The 25,557-nt window shown below is 47.0% G+C and overlaps 1 protein-coding gene across 4 annotated transcripts in view; it reads left to right on the top strand.

Moving 5' to 3' along the window:
* EGFR (epidermal growth factor receptor) overlaps nucleotides 1–25,557 on the top strand; it is a 196,197-nt gene that overhangs the window by 138,438 nt on the left and 32,202 nt on the right. For all 4 annotated transcript variants that reach the window (XM_057731137.1, XM_057731135.1, XM_057731138.1 and 1 more), the window contains exons 5-18: nucleotides 3,688–3,756; nucleotides 4,615–4,733; nucleotides 6,003–6,144; nucleotides 7,547–7,663; nucleotides 11,760–11,886; nucleotides 11,981–12,054; nucleotides 12,867–12,957; nucleotides 15,107–15,306; nucleotides 16,156–16,288; nucleotides 18,359–18,449; nucleotides 19,891–20,048; nucleotides 22,288–22,326; nucleotides 24,299–24,440; nucleotides 25,214–25,336. In XM_057731137.1, coding sequence (XP_057587120.1) covers nucleotides 3,688–3,756; nucleotides 4,615–4,733; nucleotides 6,003–6,144; nucleotides 7,547–7,663; nucleotides 11,760–11,886; nucleotides 11,981–12,054; nucleotides 12,867–12,957; nucleotides 15,107–15,306; nucleotides 16,156–16,288; nucleotides 18,359–18,449; nucleotides 19,891–20,048; nucleotides 22,288–22,326; nucleotides 24,299–24,440; nucleotides 25,214–25,336 — 1,625 coding nt within the window. The remainder of the gene's footprint in view (nucleotides 1–3,687; nucleotides 3,757–4,614; nucleotides 4,734–6,002; nucleotides 6,145–7,546; nucleotides 7,664–11,759; nucleotides 11,887–11,980; nucleotides 12,055–12,866; nucleotides 12,958–15,106; nucleotides 15,307–16,155; nucleotides 16,289–18,358; nucleotides 18,450–19,890; nucleotides 20,049–22,287; nucleotides 22,327–24,298; nucleotides 24,441–25,213; nucleotides 25,337–25,557) is intronic.

Here is a 25,557-nt window from a genome sequence, read left to right as displayed (position 1 = left end):
TTCCACTTGCGCATCCGTTCATCTGTCGATGAGCTCTTGTGTTGCTTCTACCTCTTGACAGTTGTGGATAAAATGCTGCTGTGAACATGGGCATTGAGCCCTTTGCGTTTGTAAATGTATTATTCCAAGAGCTAGCCAGCATGACAGCTACTTTGTTTGCAAGAAACTGAAAGCTTTCTTTTACAATGCAAAATTTTATATTATCCAGAGATTGAGGTTAGCCTTTCCTCAGCTCTCTGATGGAGAGTGGGGGAGGTGAAATTGTGTACATTTATAACAAAAAAAGCTGACATGGAAAAGCTGTGAGCCTAATGGATCAGGTCAGGCATCCCAATGTGACACGCCTGCCCTCATCACACAACAACCATGGGAAAGACCTGGCAGGAAAACAGTGGGAAAGAAGAATGGGGGACAGGTTTATGCAATAACAAGACTCAAATATTACAAAGCTATGAACTAGAAACCAATATGGTATTGGTTTAAGAGCAGACATATAAGAAAAAGCCATAGACATATAAGAATGACAATAAGAATAAGCCTAACTGAATCAAATGTCCATAAAGAAATGACACTGCAAGCAAATCAGGAAAGAATTCATTATTCAATAAATTGCTCTGGGTTGATTTAATTACTAAGGTAAAAATGCCAAAGTGACGGAACTATTAAGGATTTTTTTATTAAAGGAACTAGGGATATTAGGTTAGTCACATTGGAAATTACAAAATCACCACTCACCTGCTACCTGTATTTCCCTGACCCGTGACAAATTCAGGATCTTGCCCCTCTCACTGTGGAAGGAGAAACCCAGCCCTGCACTGGTGCTTCTCAGGTCACAAATGACTTCTGAGAATTTGTCTCCTTTCAGCTTTACCCAAAAAATCTCATCAGGTGATTTAAGTGTTTCATGGACAAGGGTTTGGAGAGTCAGAAAGGTTACCCAGTGTTAGGTTATTGTGGATGTAGTTTGGAATTTGAAGTTAGAATGGGTAGGTTTACTCGCTGGGTAAGAGATTAAAATAAATCCATCTTCCTCTGCCTATACCGATGTAAGTTCCAAATGCATGTTAAATGTAAAAAATGTTGAAAAAAAATATATATATATAAGTTCCAGAAAGAACATAAAGATGAATATTTGTAATATCAAGTTGAAGAAAAGCCAGAGTTGGATACCATAAAACTTCCATATGAAAAAATGTTAACGACAAACAGGAAAATATTGTGCAATGTCTGATTGCCTTGAAAAGGGTTACTATTCTTGCTATGTGACTGTATAATGTCATCTTCGAAATCCTAAGAAAAAGGTGAGCCTCTCCTCCAGAAATGGGCCAAAGACATAAACAGCTCCCCCCTCCCCAACACACAAAAATAAAGTAAAACATTATGTGTCACTGTAGTAAAAAATTAGGTCAAAATAAAATAAAGAAGCATCATTTTTGCTTTTGCTGAAAGATGTGGGTTCCTTTTGATTTTTCAATACTTGGATCAGCAAAGATGTGGAGAAACAGAAATTTACATAGTCAGCTTGTGGGCATATAAATTAATTTGGCAATCTGTATTGACACTTTAAAGTATGGACGCCTCTGACCTATGAATATCATGTCTAGGAAAATTAAGGAAAAAAATAATAAGGGGAATGAAAATTGCAAGGGATGTAGAAAAATATTTTTGTTCAAGAATATTCCTCACAGCCTTGTTTAAAACACATTTTGAAAGCAACTTATGTATCTAAAAACAAGAGATTGGTTAAAGAATTTGTGGTACAGCCATGCTGTTAAAAATTCACGTTAGGCAGAAGGATATTTAAAGGTGTGGAAAAATTGTCATAACATTTCATCCGTTATTTTTTAAGTTGAAATACACTATGTAGTGTGATAGTAATTCTTATATGTAGATATACTTATATGCCTGTATTGATGACCTCTGGGTGATTCTCGTTTCTTCTTTTTGCTCTTTTCTATTATCCTTATTTTAAATACTGTCTGTAATTCTCTTTTTGTCATAGAAGCTTAAGAATAGAATCATAAACAGACTTTGAATTCCTTGATTGGCAAATGTTTTCCTGTGGTACAGAAAGATGACATTAGACATTTTTATTTTAAATGTTTTCTTTTATAAACTTATATGCTTATAATAGAAATTTGGACAATATGGGGAAGTATAGGGTCAAAAGGAACAGTAACGTGATATCACTGTACAGACACAACCACTTTGAACATATCTATGTGTTACTTTTGCTCTTTCCTCTTAGTTTCTTTCTCTCTTTCTGTCTCTGTCTCCACCTCTGTCTCTCTTCACAGTGTACAACCCACACCACCTATTTGGGGCTTAGCCTCCCATCTTTCAGGATTCTGAGAAGCACCAGCATTGCACCAATGCCTTTCACCCCTGGGAGCGATTGTAAACCTTGTCGGTCATATTGGAGGGGTGCCCTGGTCCAGCAATCACTTGGCAAACCATCAGCTCTTCTGTTTGAAACCAAAGTTCTCTCAAAGACTGAATTCTTCCTGACTGTGGGAGACTTGGGGACATATATTCAGTCCCTTGGTTACTGTGTCTTTGCAACGGAAGAGGTCTGCATGGCTGATCTCTAACAGATTGGATGGTCAGCCTCTTCTCTATGTCTGGATATAGAACACTTGGTCTTCAGATTTTTCAGTGCTAATGAAAACAAAACACAACTAATGAGATTAAAAGTCTTAGTAGCTGTAATTTATAGTTGATCATTTACCAAACCTGCATGAATGGATTGATCAACTACAGATATTTTCAGACAGTAGCTTGCAAATTAATAGCTGAGGTTTTAGATGATCAACCAGGTGACACATACCATGTATGTCTGACCCTTTATGTGGCATTCAGACGTTTCTCTCTTTGTCTGGGAGTCTAGGAGTATTTATTTACCTGACCCCAACTCCTGGGATCACTGAGGATTGGAGACAGTGCATACCCATCCCCCCAGAGGAGGCATCCTTAACATGATTGTGGGAGATGCTGGAAAATTCTCCAAATCTAAGCAGATTTGAAATCTGGACCTATGAGTCCATTTAAGTCCCAGTTTTCATGGCCTGTGGGAAGTCAATAATCACTCTTTGCCTCAGTTTCTACAATTGAAATGTAAATAAAAAGCAGTGCATGGTTCTTTTTTTTTTCTCATGAGAGTCTCTTTAAATCATCTTACAAACCAACCAGTTGAAAAAACAGAAACTAAAAATTTTCTTATTAATTAATTTATTTATTGGCTGCATTGGATCTTCATTGCTATGTGCGGGCTTTTTCTAGTTGCAGAGAGCGGGGGCTGCTCTTCGTTGTGGTGCATGGGCTTCTCATTGTGGTGGCTTCCCTTGCTGTGGAGCATGGACTCTAGGCGCACTGGCTTAAGCAGTTGTGGCTCACAGGCTCAGTAGTTGTGGCTCACGGGGCTCTAGAGCACAGGCTCAGTAGTCGTGGCACATGGGCTTAGTTGCTCCGCAGCATGTGGGATCCTCCCAGGCCAGGGATCGAACCTATATCTTCTGCATCGGCAGGCAGATTCTTAACCATTGCACCACCAGGGAAGCCCCAGAGACTAAGAAATTCGAAAGTGTTAATTTCTAGAGCGTGGCTTTGCTTAGGGGCTTGGGAAGGTGCCATCAGTTTCTTGTTCCCTTTCCCTGAGATATGCATTTAACTATGACTTTTATATTTTAGGCCCAAAGTGTGATCCAGTCTGTCTCAATGGAAGCTGCTGGGGTGCGGGGAAGGAGAACTGCCAGAAACGTGAGTCGGGGAGCAGGGTATCACCAGCCACCATCTCCTCTTACGCTGGGCCAATTGTATCTTTGCCTTTGAAGACTCCAAAAGCATCGCTGAGTTTAAGGCCGGATGTTAGCAGTTATGTGAATGACAGTCTTGCCAATCTCCCCGTGTGCAGTTAGTCCAGCGTGGGCTGTTGTTGTGTCCAGCCTGTCACAGATCAGTGCCAGTCGGCCACACGTGTACCAGCCATTCTCTCCAAACAATACGTTTGGCAGGTTTTCCTGGGAATGGGAGCTTGTTAGTGTTACCTGAGTCACGGCACCTCTTGCATCCTCTCCTCTCCTGCCCGTCTCTTGGGCACCCAACTCCAGAGAAGCAAGAGCAGCTTCTTCAAGGGGCTTTTTCTGCGGGAATCCTAGTTCAGGAGGATGAATGGCCAGGGAATCTGGGGACATGTCAGCTTGAAAACTGACCATCTATCTTTAAGTCTGATTGTGATGCAACTGTTATGTCCTTTTAAACACTGCTTCCTGGCAGGTGTTATGTTATTTGTACATGCTTTCTGTGACCACCTCCCCGCCAAACTCAATTCTCATCAGTATCTAATACAGCAGGTCTGAAAATCCAGAGTTAACCTGAGTCAGTTCTCCTAAATGATTAAAAACAAGTAGGAAAAAAAAAGTACGGGAAGAACAATCAGGACTCAGTTGAAGTTAGCAGAATGCAAATGTTTGGGAACTTAAGCCGCAGAATTGCTAGATTCACCCTTGTGATCAATCTTTCATCCTCTGTTTGCAAGCGTTCCGCAATGTCCCTGGGAAGCCATCCTTCCAGCCTCCCTGGCCCTTCAGCTCACGGGTGGCCTTTGCTCCTTTTCAGTGACCAAAGTCATCTGTGCCCAGCAGTGTTCTGGGCGCTGCCGCGGCAGGTCCCCCAGCGACTGCTGTCACAACCAGTGCGCCGCCGGCTGCACGGGGCCGCGGGAGAGCGACTGCCTGGTAAGACCCCCCCCCCGGCGGCTCCTCTGGCCCAAGACTCAGAGGGTCTTCCTGTGACTGAAACGTACTGACTGACATTTGTAGCTGCCGGGTGACAAAGCATTGTTAATGTCCTGCCTCCACCACTTACTTGGCGACCTTGGACAAAATCATGTGACCTCTCGGTGCTGTGGTTTCCTTGTCTGACATTGGTGGAGAGTAAAGTACCTCCTGTTAAGTGGTCTAAATGACACAGTGTGTATGGTGTTCATACCCAGGACCTGGGCATAGCAGGAGCCCAGATACTGTGTGCTGTTTGTCCCTAATGTCTGTTGTGGGCAGCACAGCACCGTCACGCGGTTTCTTGTTGCACTCGATTCTCATGACACACCTAGGGAGTCGATGCTGCAGGGACCCGAAAATGTATGCGACGAAGTTAGGAGACCACACGTATCCTGAGTGGCAGGACAGCTGGGACTCCGTTTGTGTCTTTCCCCCGCAAAGCCTCTGCTCTTTCCACCTCGACTCAGATGCCTCCTGCCCGTCCCCTCCTCCCACAAGGGGCTCGCGAAGCCCTCACTGTTGTCCCTGTCACTGCAGAAACCTCAAGCAGGACCTAGTGTCCCCGTGGGCTGTGGGTGCTCTATTTATGGGCACCTTGTGAGTCCTGAGCCACCGGGGCGGGCAGACGGGGTCCCGCAGTCAGCACTGAGCGAGCTCCAGGCAGGGAGACTCACCTTGGGTGGGATCCAAAAGAGTCTGGTTTTCAGAGACGGGGAGACTAGGGTTCCAGAGGCTGGACCGGCCCCCAGGCTTTGGACCCAGCTGGTCTGGGCCGGTTCTGATGTGCAGCTGGAGGGAGGCAGCACGGGGCTCTCGGTCAGGACCCCTCTGTGTGTGGTCTGGTCCCCTCTGGGTAACACCCCCCAGTCAAGGTTCTCTGCATTTGGCAACAAATTCTAAAATATATCCTCAAGTATTGTTGAGGAGGGAAACCTGATGTAAGTGAAGCTGAAGAATAATTTCGCCTTAGAGTTTCTACTCTAGTGTGTGAACTCCTGCCTTGTTTTGAAAGTTAACAGAGATGTGTTTTTCCCTCGTCATAATCCGTAAGCTGTCACAGCTGGGATAGGGTATTTAAGGGAAACCATGCTTTGAAGAGAAGGTCTTTCTGACTCTACTGAGAGTACTTTGCTAGACGTGTCTGCTCTGAGCAAACACGTGTACGCGGAGAACTGCAGCCCCAGCACCCAGCACGGAGTCTAACATCCGCTGCCCCTCCCGTGGCAGGTCTGCCGCAGGTTCCGAGACGAAGCCACATGCAAGGACACATGCCCGCCGCTCATGCTGTACGATCCCACCACCTACGAGATGAAAGTCAACCCGATGGGGAAGTACAGCTTCGGCGCCACCTGTGTCAAGAAGTGCCCCCGTGAGTGCCCCTCGTGGAGCCCTTTCACGGTCAGGCACCTGTTCTGTCCCCTGCTGGGATCCCCACGTCCCCCGCTCAGGTGTCCTTGGGTCCCTGTGTTGACCTCAAAGTCGGGCAGGTGAGATGACGGCTGCTGCTCTGACCCCCGAGTTCGTTCTTGTGTCCTGAGCCCCAGCCGTGGTCGCCCAGAATATTCCATCTTCTGATTGGCATCAACCCATGGCCATTGGGCCATTTCCCTGCTTAGCTCTTGTGCTAAGCAGGTATTTAAAAGGCCTAAGTTAGAGAGTAGTTAGAAGACCTGCTTTCTCTAGTGGTAAAAAATCTGGTGAGGGCTGTGCCTTTAGGAGTACTGCAGAGGGTTTTTTTGCTTGTTGATTGGCTTTGTTTAATTGTTTGGACCTGGGTGTTGCTTATTTCTACGTGTGTTTTACAGGTGGCTCTAGTACTTAAGGAAGTGGCAATATGAATTATTTCATTAGTAGAGGAGGTGTAGAATTGTCAAATTAAAGAGCTTTAGAAACCAATTTTGATTTCCCAGAGGAAAGATTAACTAAGAAAAAAAATGTTTAAGAACAATTATGAGGGGGCAATTTTGCCCTACCAGATTTGTGAACATGAAATTTCAAAAATTTGGAACAGAAAAAAGGAACACACAACTAGAATAATAAGCCATTGTAAGCTGAATGACAAGTTGAGATAAAGAAAAATTTGCCACGATTATGACACAGATATAATCTTTAAGCTCTTTTAATAGGCAGAGTTTAAAGTCCACGGCAAACCACTCAGAGCCTCAGAGAACAAAAGTAGACGATCTACAGAAGGAAAATGACAAATGTCCAGTAAATAGGTTTGAGGATCCACTTAGGGAAGTCAAAAGGAACACACAGCGTTCCTGAAAAGTACTAATATTTGTGTTAATATATCATTAACACAACTTAAGTGGCTTCACGCACGAGGGCAGCTGAGAAAATGACCGGCGTCGAGGCTGGTGCAGAGACGGGGCCCCGCCACCCGCGGAGGCCAGAGGGGACCAGGGCAGCCCCGGATGTGGCAGCCCCCCTGGAAGAGTGCTCTTAGGTCAGGTTCACATTTTTAAATAAGTATTCAGGCTTCCAGCACAAGTCCTGAAGGTGGGACCTAGGGGAACACAGGCTGCAGGAAACACTGTAACCAGCAAGCAGGTGGCAACCCCAGCAGCAAAGCCCCCCCCTACCACCGCACCCCCGTGTCTGGCGGTGCGGCCGGGAAAACCCTTGAACCCCCCACCCCTCTCTGTCTGCAGCCTTTCATTCTTTGTCCTGAAAATAAACAAAACCAGAGGATCAGTCCCTCATCACGGGTCACGAGGCCCAGGGACACCTGGTGCCACTTTCGTCACCTTCCTTTCATTGTGCCCCAGGTAACTACGTGGTGACAGACCACGGCTCATGTGTCCGCGCCTGTAGTTCTGACAGCCAGGAGGTGGAGGAGGACGGCGTGCGCAAGTGTAAAAAGTGCGACGGGCCTTGTGGCAAAGGTGGGAAGCTGCCCGGTGCGGGCGAGGGGCTCTCTCTGTTCAAGGTCACAGCGGGGCACCCTGCCCCCAGGCCCTCAGCATCCCTCTCAGACAAGACATGAGGGACTCTCCAGGCTCGGAATGTGTCCCTTCCTTTATCCTGTGCCCTGTTCCTGGGGTGTCCTCAGTGCCAACCTATCCCTGCTTATCCTGTACTTTACTTTTGATCTTGAAATGCTTCAAACACCGAGAAACACTGCAAGAATAGTGTAATAAACACCTAATGCCCTGCACTTACATTCACGTGCATTTTCAGTAATTGCCACACTGCTCTCACTCTGTGTGCATGTCTCCCGGTGTGCGTGTGTGTGTGTTTTCTGAGCCCTGTGACAATTCCAGGCATCGTAATAGTTCACCCTACATCAGCCAGCACACTTTCCTACAAACGGGACGTTCTCCTAAGTAACAAAAGACGGCTTCACTCTCAGCCGCGTTTAACATCGATTCGATGCAATTCTGCTTTTCAGTTTCATTTCGATTCCCCCGCTGTTCCAATATGTCCTTTTTTAGCTGCTTTTCGTTGAGTCGAGGTGAGGGCTGTGGGTTCCACGCTCTTCATTAATTCAGGACCATTCCTCAGCCCCCTTTGCCCTGATGTCGTGAGGACTCGAGGCCGGGTGTTTTGCAGAGCGTCCCTCTTCTGGCCTGGGTGTGGTTTTCCCCTGCGCAGGACTCAGGTGGACAGAAGTCCTTCCCCTCATCGCGCCCCACCAGGGGGCACAGCCCATTACCACGATGACAAGTTTGGTGATTTGCTTGAAGTAGCGTCAGTCAGATTTCTGGATGGTTATGAAAGTGATTTCCTATTCCTGTCATTTCTTCTACATTTATTAGTCGATGTTCTTTTAATTTTTTAATTTTACTTTATTTTTGGCTGCATTGGCTCTTTTTTTTAATTTTCTAATTAAACTTTATTTTTGGCTACATCGGGCTTTCTCTAGTTGTGGCGAGTAGGGGCTACTCTTCATTGCAGTGTGTGGGCCTCTCAGTGCAGTGGCTTCTCTTGTTGTGGAGCACGGGCTTTAGGCTTCAGTAGTTATAGCGCATGGGCTCAGTAGTTGTGACACGCGGGCTTAGTTGCTCCGCAGCATGTGGGATTTTCCCGGACCAGGGCTCGAATCCGTGTCCCCTGCATTGGCAGGTGGATTCTTACCCACTGCACCACCAGGGAAGTCCCTGACATTCATTTTTTAGTACCCATCTGATGTCACTGAATCCTTTTTTTACTCAGTTTATGGTAATCCCTCTGATGTCCAAACTGTCTCCATGTGGCCTGTAGGAGTCTCCCCAGCTGGTGCCCGGGTCCTTTGGGCACATGGCAGCCCCAGGCCACGTCTTCTACTTCCACAGAAGACACACCTACACTGTTTGTACCTTGCCACTTAAACCTAGCACACCCTGGAGATCCCTCCAGATACCTTATATGAATCTTCCTCATTCTGCTTTGCAGCTGCTGGGCACTCCCCTAAGCCTGTCCATAATCCCCTATATCATAATGTATCCAGCCAGTCTCCCTTTATACAGTCATTTAGGTTGTTTCCACTATTTTGCTATTATAAAAAACAATGCCTCAATGAATAGCTGCTTACCTTGAACATCTGCTTCAGATGCCACCTTCCCTAAGAAGCCTCTGTGATTTCAGCTGAAACCGATGGCCACGCCTGTGCTCTTACATTGCACGTGCATTCTTTCACGGGGCAGACTCAGCCTCTGTGCTCCACGTCATCGAATCCCTCCAGCCCCTCTAGGAGGTCTATGCCGTTACGATGCCCCCTTTACAGACGAGGCACGACGTCCCAGAGAATCTAAATGACATGCCCAGGGGCCAGTGGCCAGGAATGGCAAAGTCGAGCTGTGACCGTTCACACGGCCTCCGTCCCGGGTCACACCCATGAGCTCCCAGCGGGTCTGTGGCCACCTGGCCTTGTAGCTTCTGTGTGGCAAGTGGGTCAGTGCCCTGAGAGATTAGTATCCTTTGGCTGTAGGAGATCTATGGGCAGAGGAGACACGGAAGGAGGAAAATGAGAACGTGGGGCAGTGCCTGGCACAGAGGAGGTAGAAGAATGAAGCCACTGAGGAGAGGGGGGTAACCGTCAGCATCCTCAAGTGGGTCAATAAAACCGAGATAGTTTTGCTTTTGTTCTGTTAACTTTGTGTCCCACAAGCACTGCAGTTCTCCTGTAACCATCGTGCTCTGTGTTCTACCCACCCCCAGTTCCTATCCTGGAGTAGGCGATGCCAGGAAAACAAAGGTTGGAAAATGTGTGTGTTGAGGGTCCACCACTTCTCCAAATCTGATAGGTCCTGGGGTGAATGTGTAACTTATCTCCAAATTTAGGAATTAAGGTAACCCCACCATCACCATCACACCTAAGTGGAGAGAGAGAATGAATATTCTCTCAAACATGTGGAATTCTCTTCCAAACCTGTAATTAAACGGCAAGTCTCCATTGGCCGGCGTCTGCCTCGGGGCTTGTTTTGCTGAAGCTGCCTCCCTCTGTTGTCAGCCAGAGCCCTGGAATCCTAAACCAGCCTCTCCCTGGCCTGGCGTTCCCAAACCCACAGGGAGGTAGATGCGCTGGGTGAGTCTGGAGGTCTGGGGGGGCTGATGGGACGGGCCCCACAGCCTGGTGTCAACCCAAGCAGCAGGGATTCTGGGCCGAGTGGAGCAGAGGGAGACGGAGTGACACGCAACCATGTCCTAGGGAGGCCTGGGTGAGGGCAGGGGAGAACCTCATCCTGAACAATGGGGTTTTCCATGATTATTCTTCAAAGTAAGATAAAATCTGAAAGAGAGGTACCAAAAATTACCCCGTGAATTCTAGATGCGGAGCCACAACAGATCCATGGGCTCTGGAGGGAGATGGCATTTGAGATGGAAATTCAGGAGTGGATCTAAATTAGTAAGTGGGCTCAGAGTGCGGAAAAGAAGCATCTGAGACTGACGTCAGAATAGGACACAGATCAAAGCTTGTGGCTTAAGTAAACCCTGGAAGAAAAGCAATTTATCTGTTGAGTTATTACAGTATTTCTTACAATCTAACATCAGACGGCCACTAAAAACCATGTTTGTGAATGGTTTTAATGACAACAAATGTTCACAGCATAATAAGTGAAAAAAAAACAAAGCCAACTATGCATCTGGCGTGACACAACTATGGAGGAGAGCTAGAAGGAAATCTTCTAAAATGTCAAAGGTACATAGAATTTCTGGTCGTTTTGTTCCTCTTGATTCTGTGTTTTCAAGGCTTTCTCAAATGAATGCATCTTGCCCTTTTAATTAAAAGAAAAAAAATCTATGCATACTGTTTCTTCCAGTTAGAAGACTAAGCTGCAGGCCCAGTTAGGGCGAGAGGGGGCGTCGAGGGTTTAGGGGGGCACGCGGGTGAGCCCAGGGCAGCACTGACCCTGGCGGGAGCCCCCTGTCATAGAGAGGAAGCTGAGTGCAGGAGCAACTGTACTCTGGCCCAAGTGGGGAAAATGAGGAGGAGGGGAAGGCAGGTTCAGTGAGGACAGCCATGGCATCCCCTCTGTAACCACGGCAACCCCAACCCCACCGCGGTCTCTGGTCCCTAGCAGGCCCAGTGGTGTTTGTTGAGTGAATGAATGACAGCATGGCGGCAATAGTTCCCACAGCTGCAGTTCCCTGCCTGCTCCCCTCTGCCTGTAGAACCCTAGCTGTTCTTTTTTTTTTTTTTTAATACATCTTTATTGGAGTGTAACTGCTTTACAATGTTTTGTTAGTTTCTACTGTACAACAAAGTGAATCAGCTCTATGTATACATATATCCCCATATCCCCTCCTTCTTGAGCCTCCCTCCCACCCTCCCCATCCCACCCCTCTAGGTCATCACAAAGCACCGAGCTGACCTCCCTGTGCTCTGCAGCAGCCTCCCACCAGCCATCTGTTTTACGCTGGATAGTGTGTACATGTCAATGCTACTCTCTAACTACATCCCAGCCTCCCCTTCCCCCGGTGTCCTCAAATCCATTCTCTACCTAGCTGTTCTTAATTCAACAAATGTGCATGCAATAAACACCTCCCTTATTTTTACAGTTTGTAACGGAATAGGAATTGGTGAGTTTAAAGACACACTTTCCATAAATGCTACAAATATTAAACACTTCAGAAACTGCACCTCGATCAGTGGAGATCTTCACATCCTGCCGGTAGCATTCAGGGGGTAAGTAAAGATTAAATTACTGGTATAATAGAAAAAAACGAAATCTGCTGTGCTCACTGCAGGCTGTTACTGAGCGTTCTGTTACTTGTTGCAGTGATTCCTTCACACGGACTCCACCTCTGGACCCCAAGGAACTGGACATTCTGAAAACTGTAAAGGAGATAACAGGTATGTGTCGCTGACATATCATAGTAACAAAAACAGGAAATCAGTGTTTTATGAAGAGGCCTTCTAGATGTCTTTTCTTCTCCCTTGGCATAAAAAGCATTTCTTCTGAAATTCTACCATTAATGAGTAATTAGTTCTTCGATAATTTTCAAAAATGCAGTTTCCTCTGCACTGGGGAGGTAAACTCTTTAAGCGAAGAGTCAGGTCACTCATGATGTGATGAGAACATGACTGATCTCTCACCGCCCAGCCCAGGCCAGCCGTCCGACAGCCCGGGACGTGGTGGGTGGAGGGAGGTGGGGCAGCCGTGAGCAGACAGCAGGCTCCCGGGCCCGGCGATACACTTTACAGCCTGCTCCACCCCCGGCAGGCTGGGCCCAGGCCCCATCAGAGCGCCACTTCCTCCATCCCTAAAAAAGAAATAATTAGACTAAACAGCAAGATTGTTTTGAGACTCAGAACTGAATAAGGGTGACAGGTCAGTCTTCTTGTGGCGATATAGCTCAGCACTGGCCGCTGTCATTGAGAGCGGCGGCCTGTTTGGGGTCTTGCACTTGGAGCATAGCCTGCGGGGGGAGAGCCGGGCGGTGGCCCTGGGGCAGCGAGGCAGGGGCCTGCTGTACAGCACGCCTGGCCTGCACGTGTGTGCGTGCGTGTGTGTGTGTGTGTGTGTGTGTGTGTGTGTGCGCGCGCTCAGGAAGACGATGAGAAGAATCCCTCACGGACTGTCTCCTGAAAAGCCTATAATAACGTCTCATACAAAATAGAAATTTCTAAGTGATGTGTGAGTGCACTTTCCTTCTGCCTTATAGGGTTTTTGCTGATTCAGGCCTGGCCTGAAAACAGGACTGGCCTCCATGCTTTTGAGAACCTGGAAATCATACGTGGCAGGACGAAGCAACAGTGAGTTGACCCCAGCCAAAGCCTGGTAGATTCTTATTTTTGGTTTTGAAGTAAGACTTACAGAAGTGCTGCAGAAACACCACAGAGCGAGCCCACACATCCTTCACCCCACTGCCCCGATGGTGACGCCCTGCACCAGCGCGGCACAGAATCAAGTAGAGAAATGAGCAGTAACTGAGCTGCAGACTTTCTGGGATCTCGCCAGCTTTTCCGTGAACGCCTTGTGTGTTCCGTCAGCCCACACTGCATGCGGCTGTCACATCTCCTTGGTCCCCTGCAGTCAGTGACGGTTCCTCTGTCTTCCTTGTCTTTCTTGCCCTTGACACTTTTGAACAGTACCAGCCAGGCATTTTGTAGGATGGCCAGTGTTTTCTCCTGATTCAGTTGACGCTTTGCACTTTTGGCAAGAACTCGGCACTGAGGTCACACGTCCTTATCTGCAAGTCATTTCAGGGGACCTGAGAGGCTTTTTAACATTGAGTGTTTCTTTCAGGATTTTCACTTTTCCACCTACACACACACACACACACACACACACACACACAAGCGTCTTTAACATAATAAGGGTAATAACGAGTTCTGTGGTAAGGGGAAGTTTGGGACTCTCTTGTTCAAACCTGCCTTGGAAACTACCTGGTTCCGAGAACTCTTTCCCATAATTGACCCCTAAGAGGGCTACATAATATTGTGCAATATTAAAGAAAATCAGAATACAGTACACATAAAATAAGCATTGCTTTCCAAAAACTGTCTTGGCTTTGCATCTCTGATGCGAAACATGCCGCTAACATCACTTCCCAGAAAGGTCCCTGTGTTCACAATTCTCAGGAATACTTCTTTTGCCCAAAGTTCTTTTCACATTTGCTGAGAAGTCCAATGATACCCCGTCCCTCCTGGGGCAGCGTGTCTCTGGGTCTCACCAAAGCCAGACCTGCCCTGCGGAGAAGACCTCAGCTTTGGCCCTGCTGGCTTGCCCACCCTGGGCACAGTTGGGGGGAGGAGGTGGTTCCTAACAGCAGGGGTGCAGGTCTAATACACAGGAGCCAGGCTGTGGGAGGTCAGAGGAAGGAACGAGTGGGGAGAGAAAAAGAAACAAGGAGAAGGAGTCTCAAAATTATGCTTTAACTTCTGTCATCTTATGCCTACATCAACACGCTCTCTATGCAGTACTGTCTCAGTTGGCCCATTCCCTGTCCAGTGAGCCTCCTAAAAATGCAAATCTCCTTCCTACGGTTTCCCATCATTTCCAGAGAAAAACCTCCTCCACGTGGTGTCCAAGGTGGTCCGTGCTCTGGCCTCTTCCTCCCTCCCCAGGCCCCTCTCCCAGGCCCTCCCACCTCCACCAGGAGCTCACGGTTCTCAGTGCCTGTCACGTGCTCCTCCAGGTGGTTCAGGACCTCCTTCCCTCTAGTCTGAATACCTTCCATCGGGTCACTCGATGAAAACATGTTGATCAGCTTGTAGGATCCTAGCACAGGGTTGGGTAGCAAAGAAAATACCGTAGTTCCTGCTCCCGAGGTCCTGACCATCGGCCTTCACCCCTCCCCAGACTTGTTTAGATCCCCTGCTCTTTGCCTCTGTGGTACCCCTCATCACCACACTTACGGTGCTGGGTTAAAATTATCTGCTCGTATGATTTTATCATCACAAGACAAAGGATTTTCTGAGAGCAGGAAACACACACTTAACCTAGAATTAGAATAGAATTCGTCACATATTTCCTCAAATGTTTGTTCAATAAATGAGTGGGTGGATGGATAGATGGATGGATGGGTAGATGGATGGATAGAAAGATGAACCTATGATTTTTGAAGTGTATTTGGATATTTGGGAAGTTAGAACATGTTCTCAATTCCCAGACAAAATTAAAATGCAGCAAATCAAATAATGACATTAAGATATTTATTCAGCCCCTAGTCTGCCACTGGGATTAGAGATACTAAATGAACATGGAACTAGCTCTTCCCTAGAGGAGCTTCAGAGACACTTGCAATTTTTCAAAGTTGCAATACGTACCTTCCACCACATGACCCGCAATCCCTGGGAGGCAGTTTGTAGTAAATCTAAAGAGGTACAGAAAAACAAAGATTTTAGTGATATTATGTTTTCACAGTTTTTCACAACGTTATTTTTCTTCTCTCCAACTTAGTGGTCAGTTCTCTCTTGCGGTTGTCGGTCTGGATATAACATCCTTGGGATTACGCTCCCTCAAGGAGATAAGCGATGGAGATGTGATCATTTCAGGGAACCAAAACTTGTGCTACGCAACTACAATAAGCTGGAAGAAACTCTTTGGGACTTCAAGTCAGAAAACCAAAATTATAAACAACAGGAGTGAAAAAGAGTGCAGTGAGTAATGACTTTAGTTGATTGTGGAGATGGTTCCAACGGGTCATTTATTTTGACTTAGAATATCGAAGGGCCATTCCCAAACATTTTAATTACTTTTTACATTTCTAAAGACGCAAATGAAAAGAAGTCTGTAGATGCTTAATTGTGAAGTTCATCAGAATTGTTTCTCTTATCATTCTCATTGCATAGGAAGCACTTGCCTTGAAGTCCAGGTGATCAGTTTTTGGTAATTTACAGAACTGAATTTAGTATTAATCATATTGCATTTTAGCTGTGTGTTCTTCTCTGCTCATTTCGTCCCCAGTGGCTACAGCTAGGCGCGCGCGCGCGCGCGCACACACACACACACACACACACACACACACACACACACACACAGGATGAACACTTCACACCAGCATTTCCAGTTCTGAGTTTAGAGCCACAGTTGGCTTTTGAAGCAGGGCCTGCACATCACCTGTGCTGAGACCCTGGCCACCAGCAGAAGCACCCCTGAGTTCACATCCTGGCTCGAGCCCTTCCTAGCTTGGAGGCCTTCTTCAGTTTACTTACATCTTTGGGCTCTGGCTTCCTCGTCCGCGCAGTGAAGGGGATGGTGGGTCCCACACCCTAGTGCAGCTGAGAGAAGCGGGGAAGCTCTGAGCCACTCGGCTCTGTGCCTCACACACGACAAGGACCACGCGCCTCCCCTGCTGCTGTGGCAGCTCTGAGCGTCTCGTCCAGGTACGCTCAGCCCCCGCAGGGCCTCCGGAAGCCCTTTGCGTGTCACTTCTCCAACCAGGGGTCCCAGCGTGGGTCTGAGCACCTTACCTCGGCTCAGCAGTGTGGCTCGCCCTGTCTTCGCAGAGGCCATGGGCCACATCTGTAACCCACTGTGCTCATCCGAGGGCTGCTGGGGCCCGGAACCCAAAGACTGCGTGTCCTGCCGAAACTTCAGCCGTGGCAGGGAGTGTGTGGAGAAGTGCAACGTTCTACAGGGGTAAGGGGCTTTTTTTTTTAATGCCTTTGTTTTGATTTAAAAAATAAGACAGGATTGTTTTATAGGTTTATCGTTAATTAGTCCGATTATTTTCCTTTTCCTTTGTTTGTGTGTGTTGACAACGGTTAATCACAAAAGGAAATGAACTTTTTCCATTATTTAATCCGATCCAATTTATAGAGTGTTTATTTGGAAATACATTTCTCTAAGCTTTACAAAGTTCCCAAGACAAAGAGAACATTCGTCCATGGCTCAGAAGACCAAGACCGTGGCCATTTAGTCTTTTCTTTGTAGCACAGCATTCCTGCTATGTCAAAACGCAGCTCCTGGTTAATTTTTGTTTATGTTCAAGACATTAAACAGTGCAAATAACTTTAAAGATAACCATGGACAAAGAAATAAACAGTTGTATAACATCTGTTGAATTTATTGCAATCAATAAAAAGTACAGTCTGTTGATTCTGTAGGAATTTTGATATTAAGGCTTTCAATGACCACAGATAATGACTAAAAGAAATTAATAGGAGGACTTCCCTGGTGGTGCAGTGGTTAAGAATCCACCTGCCAAATCAGGGGACACAGGTTTGATCCTTGGTCCGGGAAGATCCCACATGCCGTGGAGCAACTAAGCCCTGTGTGCCACAACTGCTGAGCCTGTGCTCTAGAGCCCATGAGCCACAACTACTGAGCCCATGCACCACAACTGCTAAAGCCCATACGCCTAGAGCCAGTGCTCTGCAACAAGAGAAGCCACTGCAATGGAAACCCATGCAGCGCAATGAGGAGTAGCCCCCGCTCACCACTACTAGAGAAAGCCTGTGCGCAGCTATGAGGACCCAATGCAGCTAAAATAAATAAATAAATAATTTTTTAAAAAAATATATTAATAGGAAAGTAAAATGGAAGGATAGAGACTGGCAGAGGCAATTACTTTTAAAAATTTAAAGAAAAGGAGAAATGTTATGATAGAAAAAAGTGAAGGAGTTACAGATGGCTCTAGGAAATCTTCCTTTCTGTTTCACTATCAGGGACTGGGCCACAGCTCAGATCGAAATACTCAGAAGCAGGATGAGAAGACTAAGTTCAATTCTGCAGGAATCCTTTAGTTGATAGGCTGATTAACCTAACAGTAATTTGCATAATTGATCGTATTGTTTCAACAAGTAAGAAATATTGGTGCAATCCTTACAGCTGCACACAGACATTAAGCTCATGTCTTCAGTGTTCACTTCTCTTCAAAGAGACAAGGTAATTAAAATAGCCACAGGGGTGGTGCCCAGGTCTTCCCATTAGAGAACCCCAGTGTCCAGCAGCACCTGCTCCGTTTGCAAGACTGGCTCCTGCAGCAGGTGTGGCAGAAGCACAGGGAAAAAGTCATGTGGCATATCTGGTTGAATCCATGCCGTCTGAGGACTCACAGAACACGTCTTTGGGTGTAAGCACTCCTGGTTCACTGCCTGGTTAATTACTAGTTGTCTTAACAGCCGCCACAACTACTGCGTCTTTTCAGTCAAACATCAACTTCTCTTCTATCCATCTTTGAGGAATGGTTAAAATAATACAAGCAAAATTTTTTACACCTGTGTTCCACACTTACTGTTGTTAGTAATAACCACTGAGGAAACTTTAACAGCTCTCTTTCCTTTTCCGAGGCATTAGTCTAGTTACCATTTCTTTTCAGCTTAATTTAAATATCCATGAATCTGATATTGGAGGGGGTGCCTCTTAAGAACTATTTCCTACTTTTTTTTCCCCCATGTGCTGGCTTGCTTGTCTAATATTCGAAAACTGTGCTGAAGAAAAAATGTAGGGAAGATGTTTGGATTATAAATGAAGCTTATGTTTTTGTTTCAGGAGAAGATGACCAAAAATTCAGCTGACAGAATCAGTTTATTATATTACAGTATAGTCCTAAATTCCTGGCCATTTGACTTCTACCTAAAATTGTTTTGACTTTCTAAGAGAAGCTATTTGTGTTGTCTGAGCTTTCAGACAGATGAACCCAGATAGCATGCTGCAGCAGGGTCCCTAGGATGTCGCTGATCAGCCTTTGCCGTCTTCTCCTGCCAGAGAGCCCAGGGAGTTCGTGGAGAACACTGAATGCGTGCAATGCCATCCGGAATGCCTGCCCCAAGCCATGAACGTGACCTGCACAGGACGCGTAAGGAGCACATCTGACGTTATGCCCCACATATCAGCGGTAGACCCACAAGGGTGACCCCTTCCCCGGCGTCCTATGGCTGCTAGGACCCCCACATCCAACCCATTCCCCTGACTCGAGGCCGTGCCATCCCACAGCCATCGGGGGCTGTGACTGAGGGGAAGTCAGCACACACCCTGCCTGGCACGAGCATCCGCCTTCTCTGTCCAACCCCAGACACACCTGGCGACACCCAGCTTCACACCACAGATCAGGGTGCCCTGTGGACCGGGCACACCCACAGCCAGCCTTCACTGTTCCTGACATCTGTCATCACGGCTTCATCATCTTAATCAAACATCACCAAACTCCTATTTCACATTACTTTATAGTCATTTGAAGAGTTTTTTTTTTAATCGCATAGAAAAAATTTTCAAAATGCAGTTTCATATCTACATGTTCAGTAATAATCTTTGAGAGGGTGTGAGAATGCAGGTCCCTCTCACACCGATGTGCTCACGTTGTGAATTCTCAATATTATTCACATAATCATGTGGAGCTCGGTCTGGATTTGAACTTCAACAGCCACATCTAAATCTACTAACGAAAAACATTTTTCAGAAGTTCTCTAAATCAGACAGAAGATAATAAGGCTTGGTTTTGAGGTACCGGCTGTGCAAATGGCTGGCTTGGTGTTCGGTTACGTTTTCATCAGTTAAATATAGTAATCGGTGATACTGATTGACCGAAGTCATCTGATTGTTCTGCTGCTGGGGATACTCAGTCTTTGAGACCTGAGAGCACTCAGCCAGCAGGCAGACCCTTCCCCACCCACCTTATTTCAGTCCTTGCTGAAGGACCCAAGCAGCCCCAATGCATTCATTTCTGTGGGTTTTGCCAACACATTCACGTGTTTGACAAACAGAATCAAATGTAGCATGTTACACAGTTAATTACATGTTACACAGTCAATTACGCAGCGCCACCACATTTACACTCGCCACCTTCACACGGGAGAAACGTAGGCGTGGGCTTTCTTAGCTTTGCCTTGGTGAGTGCAGTCCCACGGAGGCCCCCTCAACTTCAAACATGATTCACAGGGAAGCCCATCTGACGGATGGATATAAATGCACACGTAGGCCAATCAGGAACGCTTTGACGAGGAAAGATGCCCACAGGGTATGAAGTAAAATGTGATAAAGCACATAGTACGGTTTCTCTTATGTTTATACATGTATATATATTACACATGTTTAAAGTCACGGAGACTGTGTTCTCAGCTGTTAACTGTGGTCACATCAGGCGAGCACAGTCACAGGAGAACTTGTCCACTTTAAGGACGTCCACATTGGTTGATTTTTTTCAGGATAAGTATGTTAGGTAAAAAGTTACTTCATTCTGAAAAATGGAGAGGCACAAGTAAACGTTTGATTCATGAGATGGTTTTTCCACCTCGGTGCAGGGACCAGGCAGCTGTGTAAAGTGTGCCCACCACATCGATGGCCCTCACTGCGTCAAGACCTGCCCTGCTGGAGTCACGGGAGAAAACGGCACCCTGATCTGGAAGTTTGCAGATGCCAGTCACGTGTGTCACCTCTGCCACCCCAACTGCACCTACGGGTGAGTGGAGGAAGCTCTAGGTCTGCAAAAGAAACGGCAGAAGAACAGGGTATTTCCTTCTTGCAAATTCAGAGATTGAAAACGTCTCCAAATTTTCCAGGCAATAAAGTACAGAGGTTTGTATTTGAGCCAGTTCCTCCAGGTGTTCTGGCCCCACGGCCATGGCAGCAGCAATGGCGGGAAAGCCTCTCAGCCTCTCCAGGTGTGTGTCGTGCCAGGGGTGCCAGGGCTCTGTTCCCAACCACAAGAATAAGGGACATGTGGAACGAGAGCAGAAGTCCTGCCCCGTCCCCAAAGGTTTCTATATATCTTTCCAGATGCCTGGGATTCCTGCGGGAATCTTTTATTGTTTTACAATTAACAGAAGATAACATTGCCTGGAATGTTGCTTAAAGATACTTTTTCTTTTAGCTAGTTGATTGCTAAGCTGTTAATAGGTAAATTAAAACTATTTTGACTGCAATTAGCAGAAGCGTTCTGAATGTATATATCTTACTTACTAAAATGATAAATTTGGCAATGAAACTGGACTACTCCTAGAAATCAGAAGGAGAAGTTGAGTTGTCCTATATATTTCATATTCCCTTCTCTCTCTCATAATGCTCAACCTCATTTGGAATTGTTACTCTTCTCTGGAGCTGTCTCTCACTAGCTGTGTGGCCTTAGGAAAGTGTCTTAACCTCTCTGTGCTTCACGTGCCTCACCTATAACTTAGGGTGATACTGCATTGCTCACAGGCTTTTTGTGATCTTGAGTTAACATATGCAATAGACTTAAAATCGTACCTGGAACACATGAGCACTCGATCCATGATTGCCATCATTTCTGCAGAATTATACAGCGCACCATCAGGTTTCCCACGCAGCTCTTAATCCTTTGAAACTCAGATCGTTCCCTCATAGGGCACCTGTCCTGTCACTACCCTTGTCCATCATCTCTTCAAATGTAAACTGGCCAAGCTCTCCCTGTGAGCGTCTCACTTGTCAAAAGCTTCTGGCTAGAAACCCCATAGGTTTCCCAGCAGCGCTTTCAGAGGCTGCATGAAACCCCGCTTCTTGTCCAGAGTTTGGAGTTCCAGTTTGCACCCACTTTGCACAGAGTTCCCATTCTATTACAGGCTGGAGACTGACAGGCATTATGGAAAATATGAAAACACTAGTGAGGAGGGCTATTTTGAGCAGGGTTTCATTTTATCACTGCTTATCCATTAGCGAATGTTGTCTTTGACCATTATAGTTTTTCCAGGAGATAACAGATTGTGAAAAAAGAACTCCGTGTGTGTTCCACCAGAAGAAGCCTGTGTCTGCTGCAGGGATGAAGGCCTGAAAGTTTGCAGGGCCAAGACTGCATTGTCTGACACAAAGGAAAAGAGGCCTCAGACCCTCCAAACCCAGAGGAGTAGAGTGTAGAGATCAGAGCCCTTTGAATGGGACACAAAATGATTAGAACCAGTTGACGTGTGCATCCAACAAGCAATGGTCCTCTTCCCATACCTGACCTGGGCTTCTTCATCTTTCCCCAGGCCACGAATGGCAGTCTTCTCTATTTAATAGGAACATCTTATTTTCCTATTGACGTTCATATTGACAAATGTTGCTGTACTTCAAAGCCAACTTATCCTGCCTTTTCAACCATCATCCTGTGATCAAAATAACAGACGGTGGTGCCCCACAGAATGGGTACCCACTGCTGAGGGTCACGTTCAGACAAATGCTGCCTCTGCTTGACGTACGACATCTCGGTCGTGTGGAAGTGGATGCAGCCAGCTCCTGGCTTTCTGGGTCCAAAGTCATCATCCCCGTTTCCCTGCCCCTGAGACACATCCTCACTCGTCTGTCCCCCACCCCCACCCCCGCTCCTTAGTCAGTGTGGCCCGGGAAATGGTTCTGGTCTCAACTCCCTCTAACTCCTGCCCACATTGATGTTCTAGAGTCAGCTGTGAGCCAGCTGGACCTGTCAAAAGTAAGACATGAAAACAAAGACCAGAAACGTCTACTGTGTTCAATGCTAGAACAGTCCCTATCACAAAGTAGACACTCAAAACTACTTGCCGGGTGAACAAACAAATGAGTAAATGCATAAGAAACAAACGATTAAGCGATATTGAAACGCACTGTGATTCTAATGATTTGGAAGCAATTTAATACATGTCGCCTTATGATTTAATAAAAACTCTCCAAGACAAAATGCTGAAGAAGTAAACTGATCGAAATGTGTATTTCTCTTTCAATTCCTGCAGCTGTGCTGGGCCGGGTCTTGAAGGCTGTGCAACAAATGGGTACGTGTGATGTTCTGTATGTGATGACCTGATCAGAAACGACCAAGAGCGCCCTGGGGGAGGGTAAAATGCTTTCCCTCTTTTCTGACTGCCCTGTGCCTTGCAGGTTCTCACTTCTCCTCGGCCAGCCTGGGCCTCCCTAGCAGAGCCTACCCTGCCTGCGCTGCTGGCCATGCTTCAGGGAGGGGGAGGGTGGCGCAGGGTGTGAGTGCCAGACCCCCTCCGCGCAGAGGCAGCCTCACTGCCCAGCGCATCTACATGCAGCCCGCCTCTGCCCCCTAGGTCACCAGTGCCTTTGGATCCTTCTCCTCTTCCAGCTTCTCTTCTCTTTCCTCACTGACACACAAACCCGTGTCTATCTGACCTTTCTGTTCAGTCACAAAGCTCCAGCTTGGGGGGATTTCTCCCCGACTTTCTTCTCGAAACACAGGATTTCCTTCAGCATCTCAGCTGTGATCGCTTTGCCATCGTTGCCTGAAATGCCGCACAGAGAAAAGCAGAATTGGGAATTCCTGTTCACACTCATCCGGAAAGAGTGATATTATCAATTAATAATGTCTATCGAGGAAAGAGAATTATACACAAGACACCCACCAGATATCCTCAAACACTAGCCAGATGTCCAGGCACCTCTGCCGTCTCTAGTAAATGTTTATAAAATTCCTTTCCCCAGCAACCTTCCTCCACAACAGTCAGCTCAGTGTCTTGCCCGAGAATTAGCTGAGATAACTGGTCCCTCCTACTATTAAGTGAAACATTAAAGACAAATGGGGTAGTTTCTCAAAGAAAGATTTCCTTTCAGGTCCCTCCTCACTTGAGCCACGAGGACTAGCTTCCTCCTCTCTTCGTGCTACAGTCAGTCTTAGTAACGAGGTTTTCCACCACATGCCCACCCTGAAACCAGTTGACGACCATTCTTTGTTATATTTACCCTTTTAACTTTTTTCTTCTCTTTCACTCACCTATGGGACACATACTCTGTACAAATTATTCCTGACATCTTTCAGCGTCCCCTTCAAAATGGTAAAAACCCATTAATTCAAACTGCGCTCATTGGGAAGGTGGTATAACTCAGGAGATGACTTCTGCGCTTGCAAAGAAGCAAGTGTTGTAAATACTATTTACAGGAAGTACATCTGACCCACTTAGGAGAAATCTGTAAGAACGCTGGCACATTTTTTATGTGCAAACGGTGGTACTAATTAATTTTTGATATTCATTAACGTTTCTACCTGAAAATATGAAGTCTGCCAGACGCTTAGATGACACAGGTGCTTGAGAAGAATAGCTTTACAAAGAGTCTAAATTCCGAATCTACTAGTTTAGACAGTTCTTTCCCCAGTGAGCTTTAGAACTTGAGTTTTGGGTGTTTGCTCTCCCGGAGCGTTGGGGGACAGGCGGTACAGAATGACATCACTCATCTATGACAGCTCTGCTGTCCCTGTAGAAATCCCGTCTCTTCCTCACCCGCTCCATGCTCATTCACACAGCACTTCACACCCGCTCTGGTCCCATGGTGAAAGCCCAGGACCTCTCGGGAAGTCTCCATAGTTTGGAAACGGTCCAGCCGGACCAGCAGACACTCATGTCTCGTCTGCGGAGGGCGTGCTTCAAACACGTGGAGACTCTGGGGAAACACACAAACTCATCTGAAATGCACGACCGAACTCTGACTTCTTAAATTATGTTTTCTGAATCAACAGATGAAAGTATAAAAGCCATAGGGAGAAGTCCAAATGATACCTCAATTTCAAATATGCAAAAAAGCAGGGTGGGGAGGCTGCCGTACTGAAGAATGTTGGAAACCCCGCCCTGGCACTAGACGTCTGCCTTCCTTTCTCCTTTACAAGCTGCGCAGTATTGCACTTTCTTGAGCTAGTCCTAAATGACATCGTGGTATCAAAACATACGGGAAATATGTGGCACGCCAAAAAAACAAACCTCACCCTCTTGCGTGTCCACCTCCTTCCAGGCCCAAGATTCCGTCCATCGCCACCGGGATCGTGGGCGGCCTGCTGCTGGTGCTGGTGCTGGCCCTGGGGGTCGGCCTCTTTCTGCGCAGGCGCCACATCGTCCGCAAGCGTACGCTGCGCCGGCTGCTGCAGGAGCGCGAGGTGAGTGCGGGGGTGTTTAAAAGATATATTACTGTGCTTTATTTATTGTGATGAAAAAGTCAGAAGACCCTGAATGTCCAGTTATAAGCAATTACATACACATGTCGGTACCTGTATCCAATGAAATGCAGCTGTTTCTAGGGTAAGTCCCAAAGGCTGTTACCAAGCTGTGGTACCCGCTGCCCAGGTGCTGCCCGCGCTCGGGCCGGCCACGGGGAAGGCTGGTGTGGAGAACTGTGAACTCAGCAGGTGTTACTTTGGAAAATGCCACTGTCCACACCAGCAGATGCTCCTTTCTGAGCCTTGTCTGTGACCGTATTGTCCTTGACACCGTGATTCCGTGAACGGGTCCTCAGCTGGCATGCGTGTCCGGCAGCGTGTCAGAAGCCAGAGTCCCTGGGAGGAGGGACGCACTGCAGCTCCAGCATCATGGCTGTGAGGGGCCCGACAGGCTACCAAAGTGACCACCGCAAAACACTATCCTTTCCCGAGTTTTCTCTGCCTGGACACAGAAATAGAAATTGCACTTATTGCAAAGGAGCTGTTCTGTTCAAGGATGCCTTTGGTGGTGGGGGGGAGGGGAGGGGGGGGGCGGTGTCAGCCCCGATTCCTTCTGTGTCTCCCTTAGTTCCTTAGAACAGGCGTCCCTGTCCCCGGAGTGAGTACGGTGAGTTCTGTGCCAGAACGTGAGCGCGCATCCTGTCCCGTGGGGTCTGGACCTGCCGCCCCCTCCCCGGCCCCGCAGACATCAACTCTTCCCTTGTCTCGCACAGCTTGTGGAGCCTCTGACGCCCAGTGGAGAAGCTCCCAACCAAGCTCTCTTGAGGATCTTAAAGGAAACAGAATTCAAAAAGGTCAAGGTGCTGGGCTCTGGAGCCTTCGGTACAGTATACAAGGTGAGCCCACCGAGGCTCCCGGGTCTGGGTGCGGCCCCCAGCCCCCCTCTGTGCTCTTTATCATGGTCGCATGGTCCCATGTCACTTAGGGTTTAAGGACTTCCAGTGTTTTTCTCAAGTCCTCTAGAGGAAATCTCTTGTAATCACCGTGACGCGTAAGTGGTCAGTGAGATCTGTACACAGGCGCAAATACTTTTACGGAGGACAGTGGGCTTTTCGAG

Source organism: Hippopotamus amphibius, chromosome 4, assembly GCF_030028045.1.
Source record: "Hippopotamus amphibius kiboko isolate mHipAmp2 chromosome 4, mHipAmp2.hap2, whole genome shotgun sequence".
Lineage (NCBI taxonomy): Eukaryota > Metazoa > Chordata > Mammalia > Artiodactyla > Hippopotamidae > Hippopotamus > Hippopotamus amphibius.
Note: the sequence above shows the minus strand (reverse complement) of the source record. Positions and strands in the feature narration are given on the sequence as shown.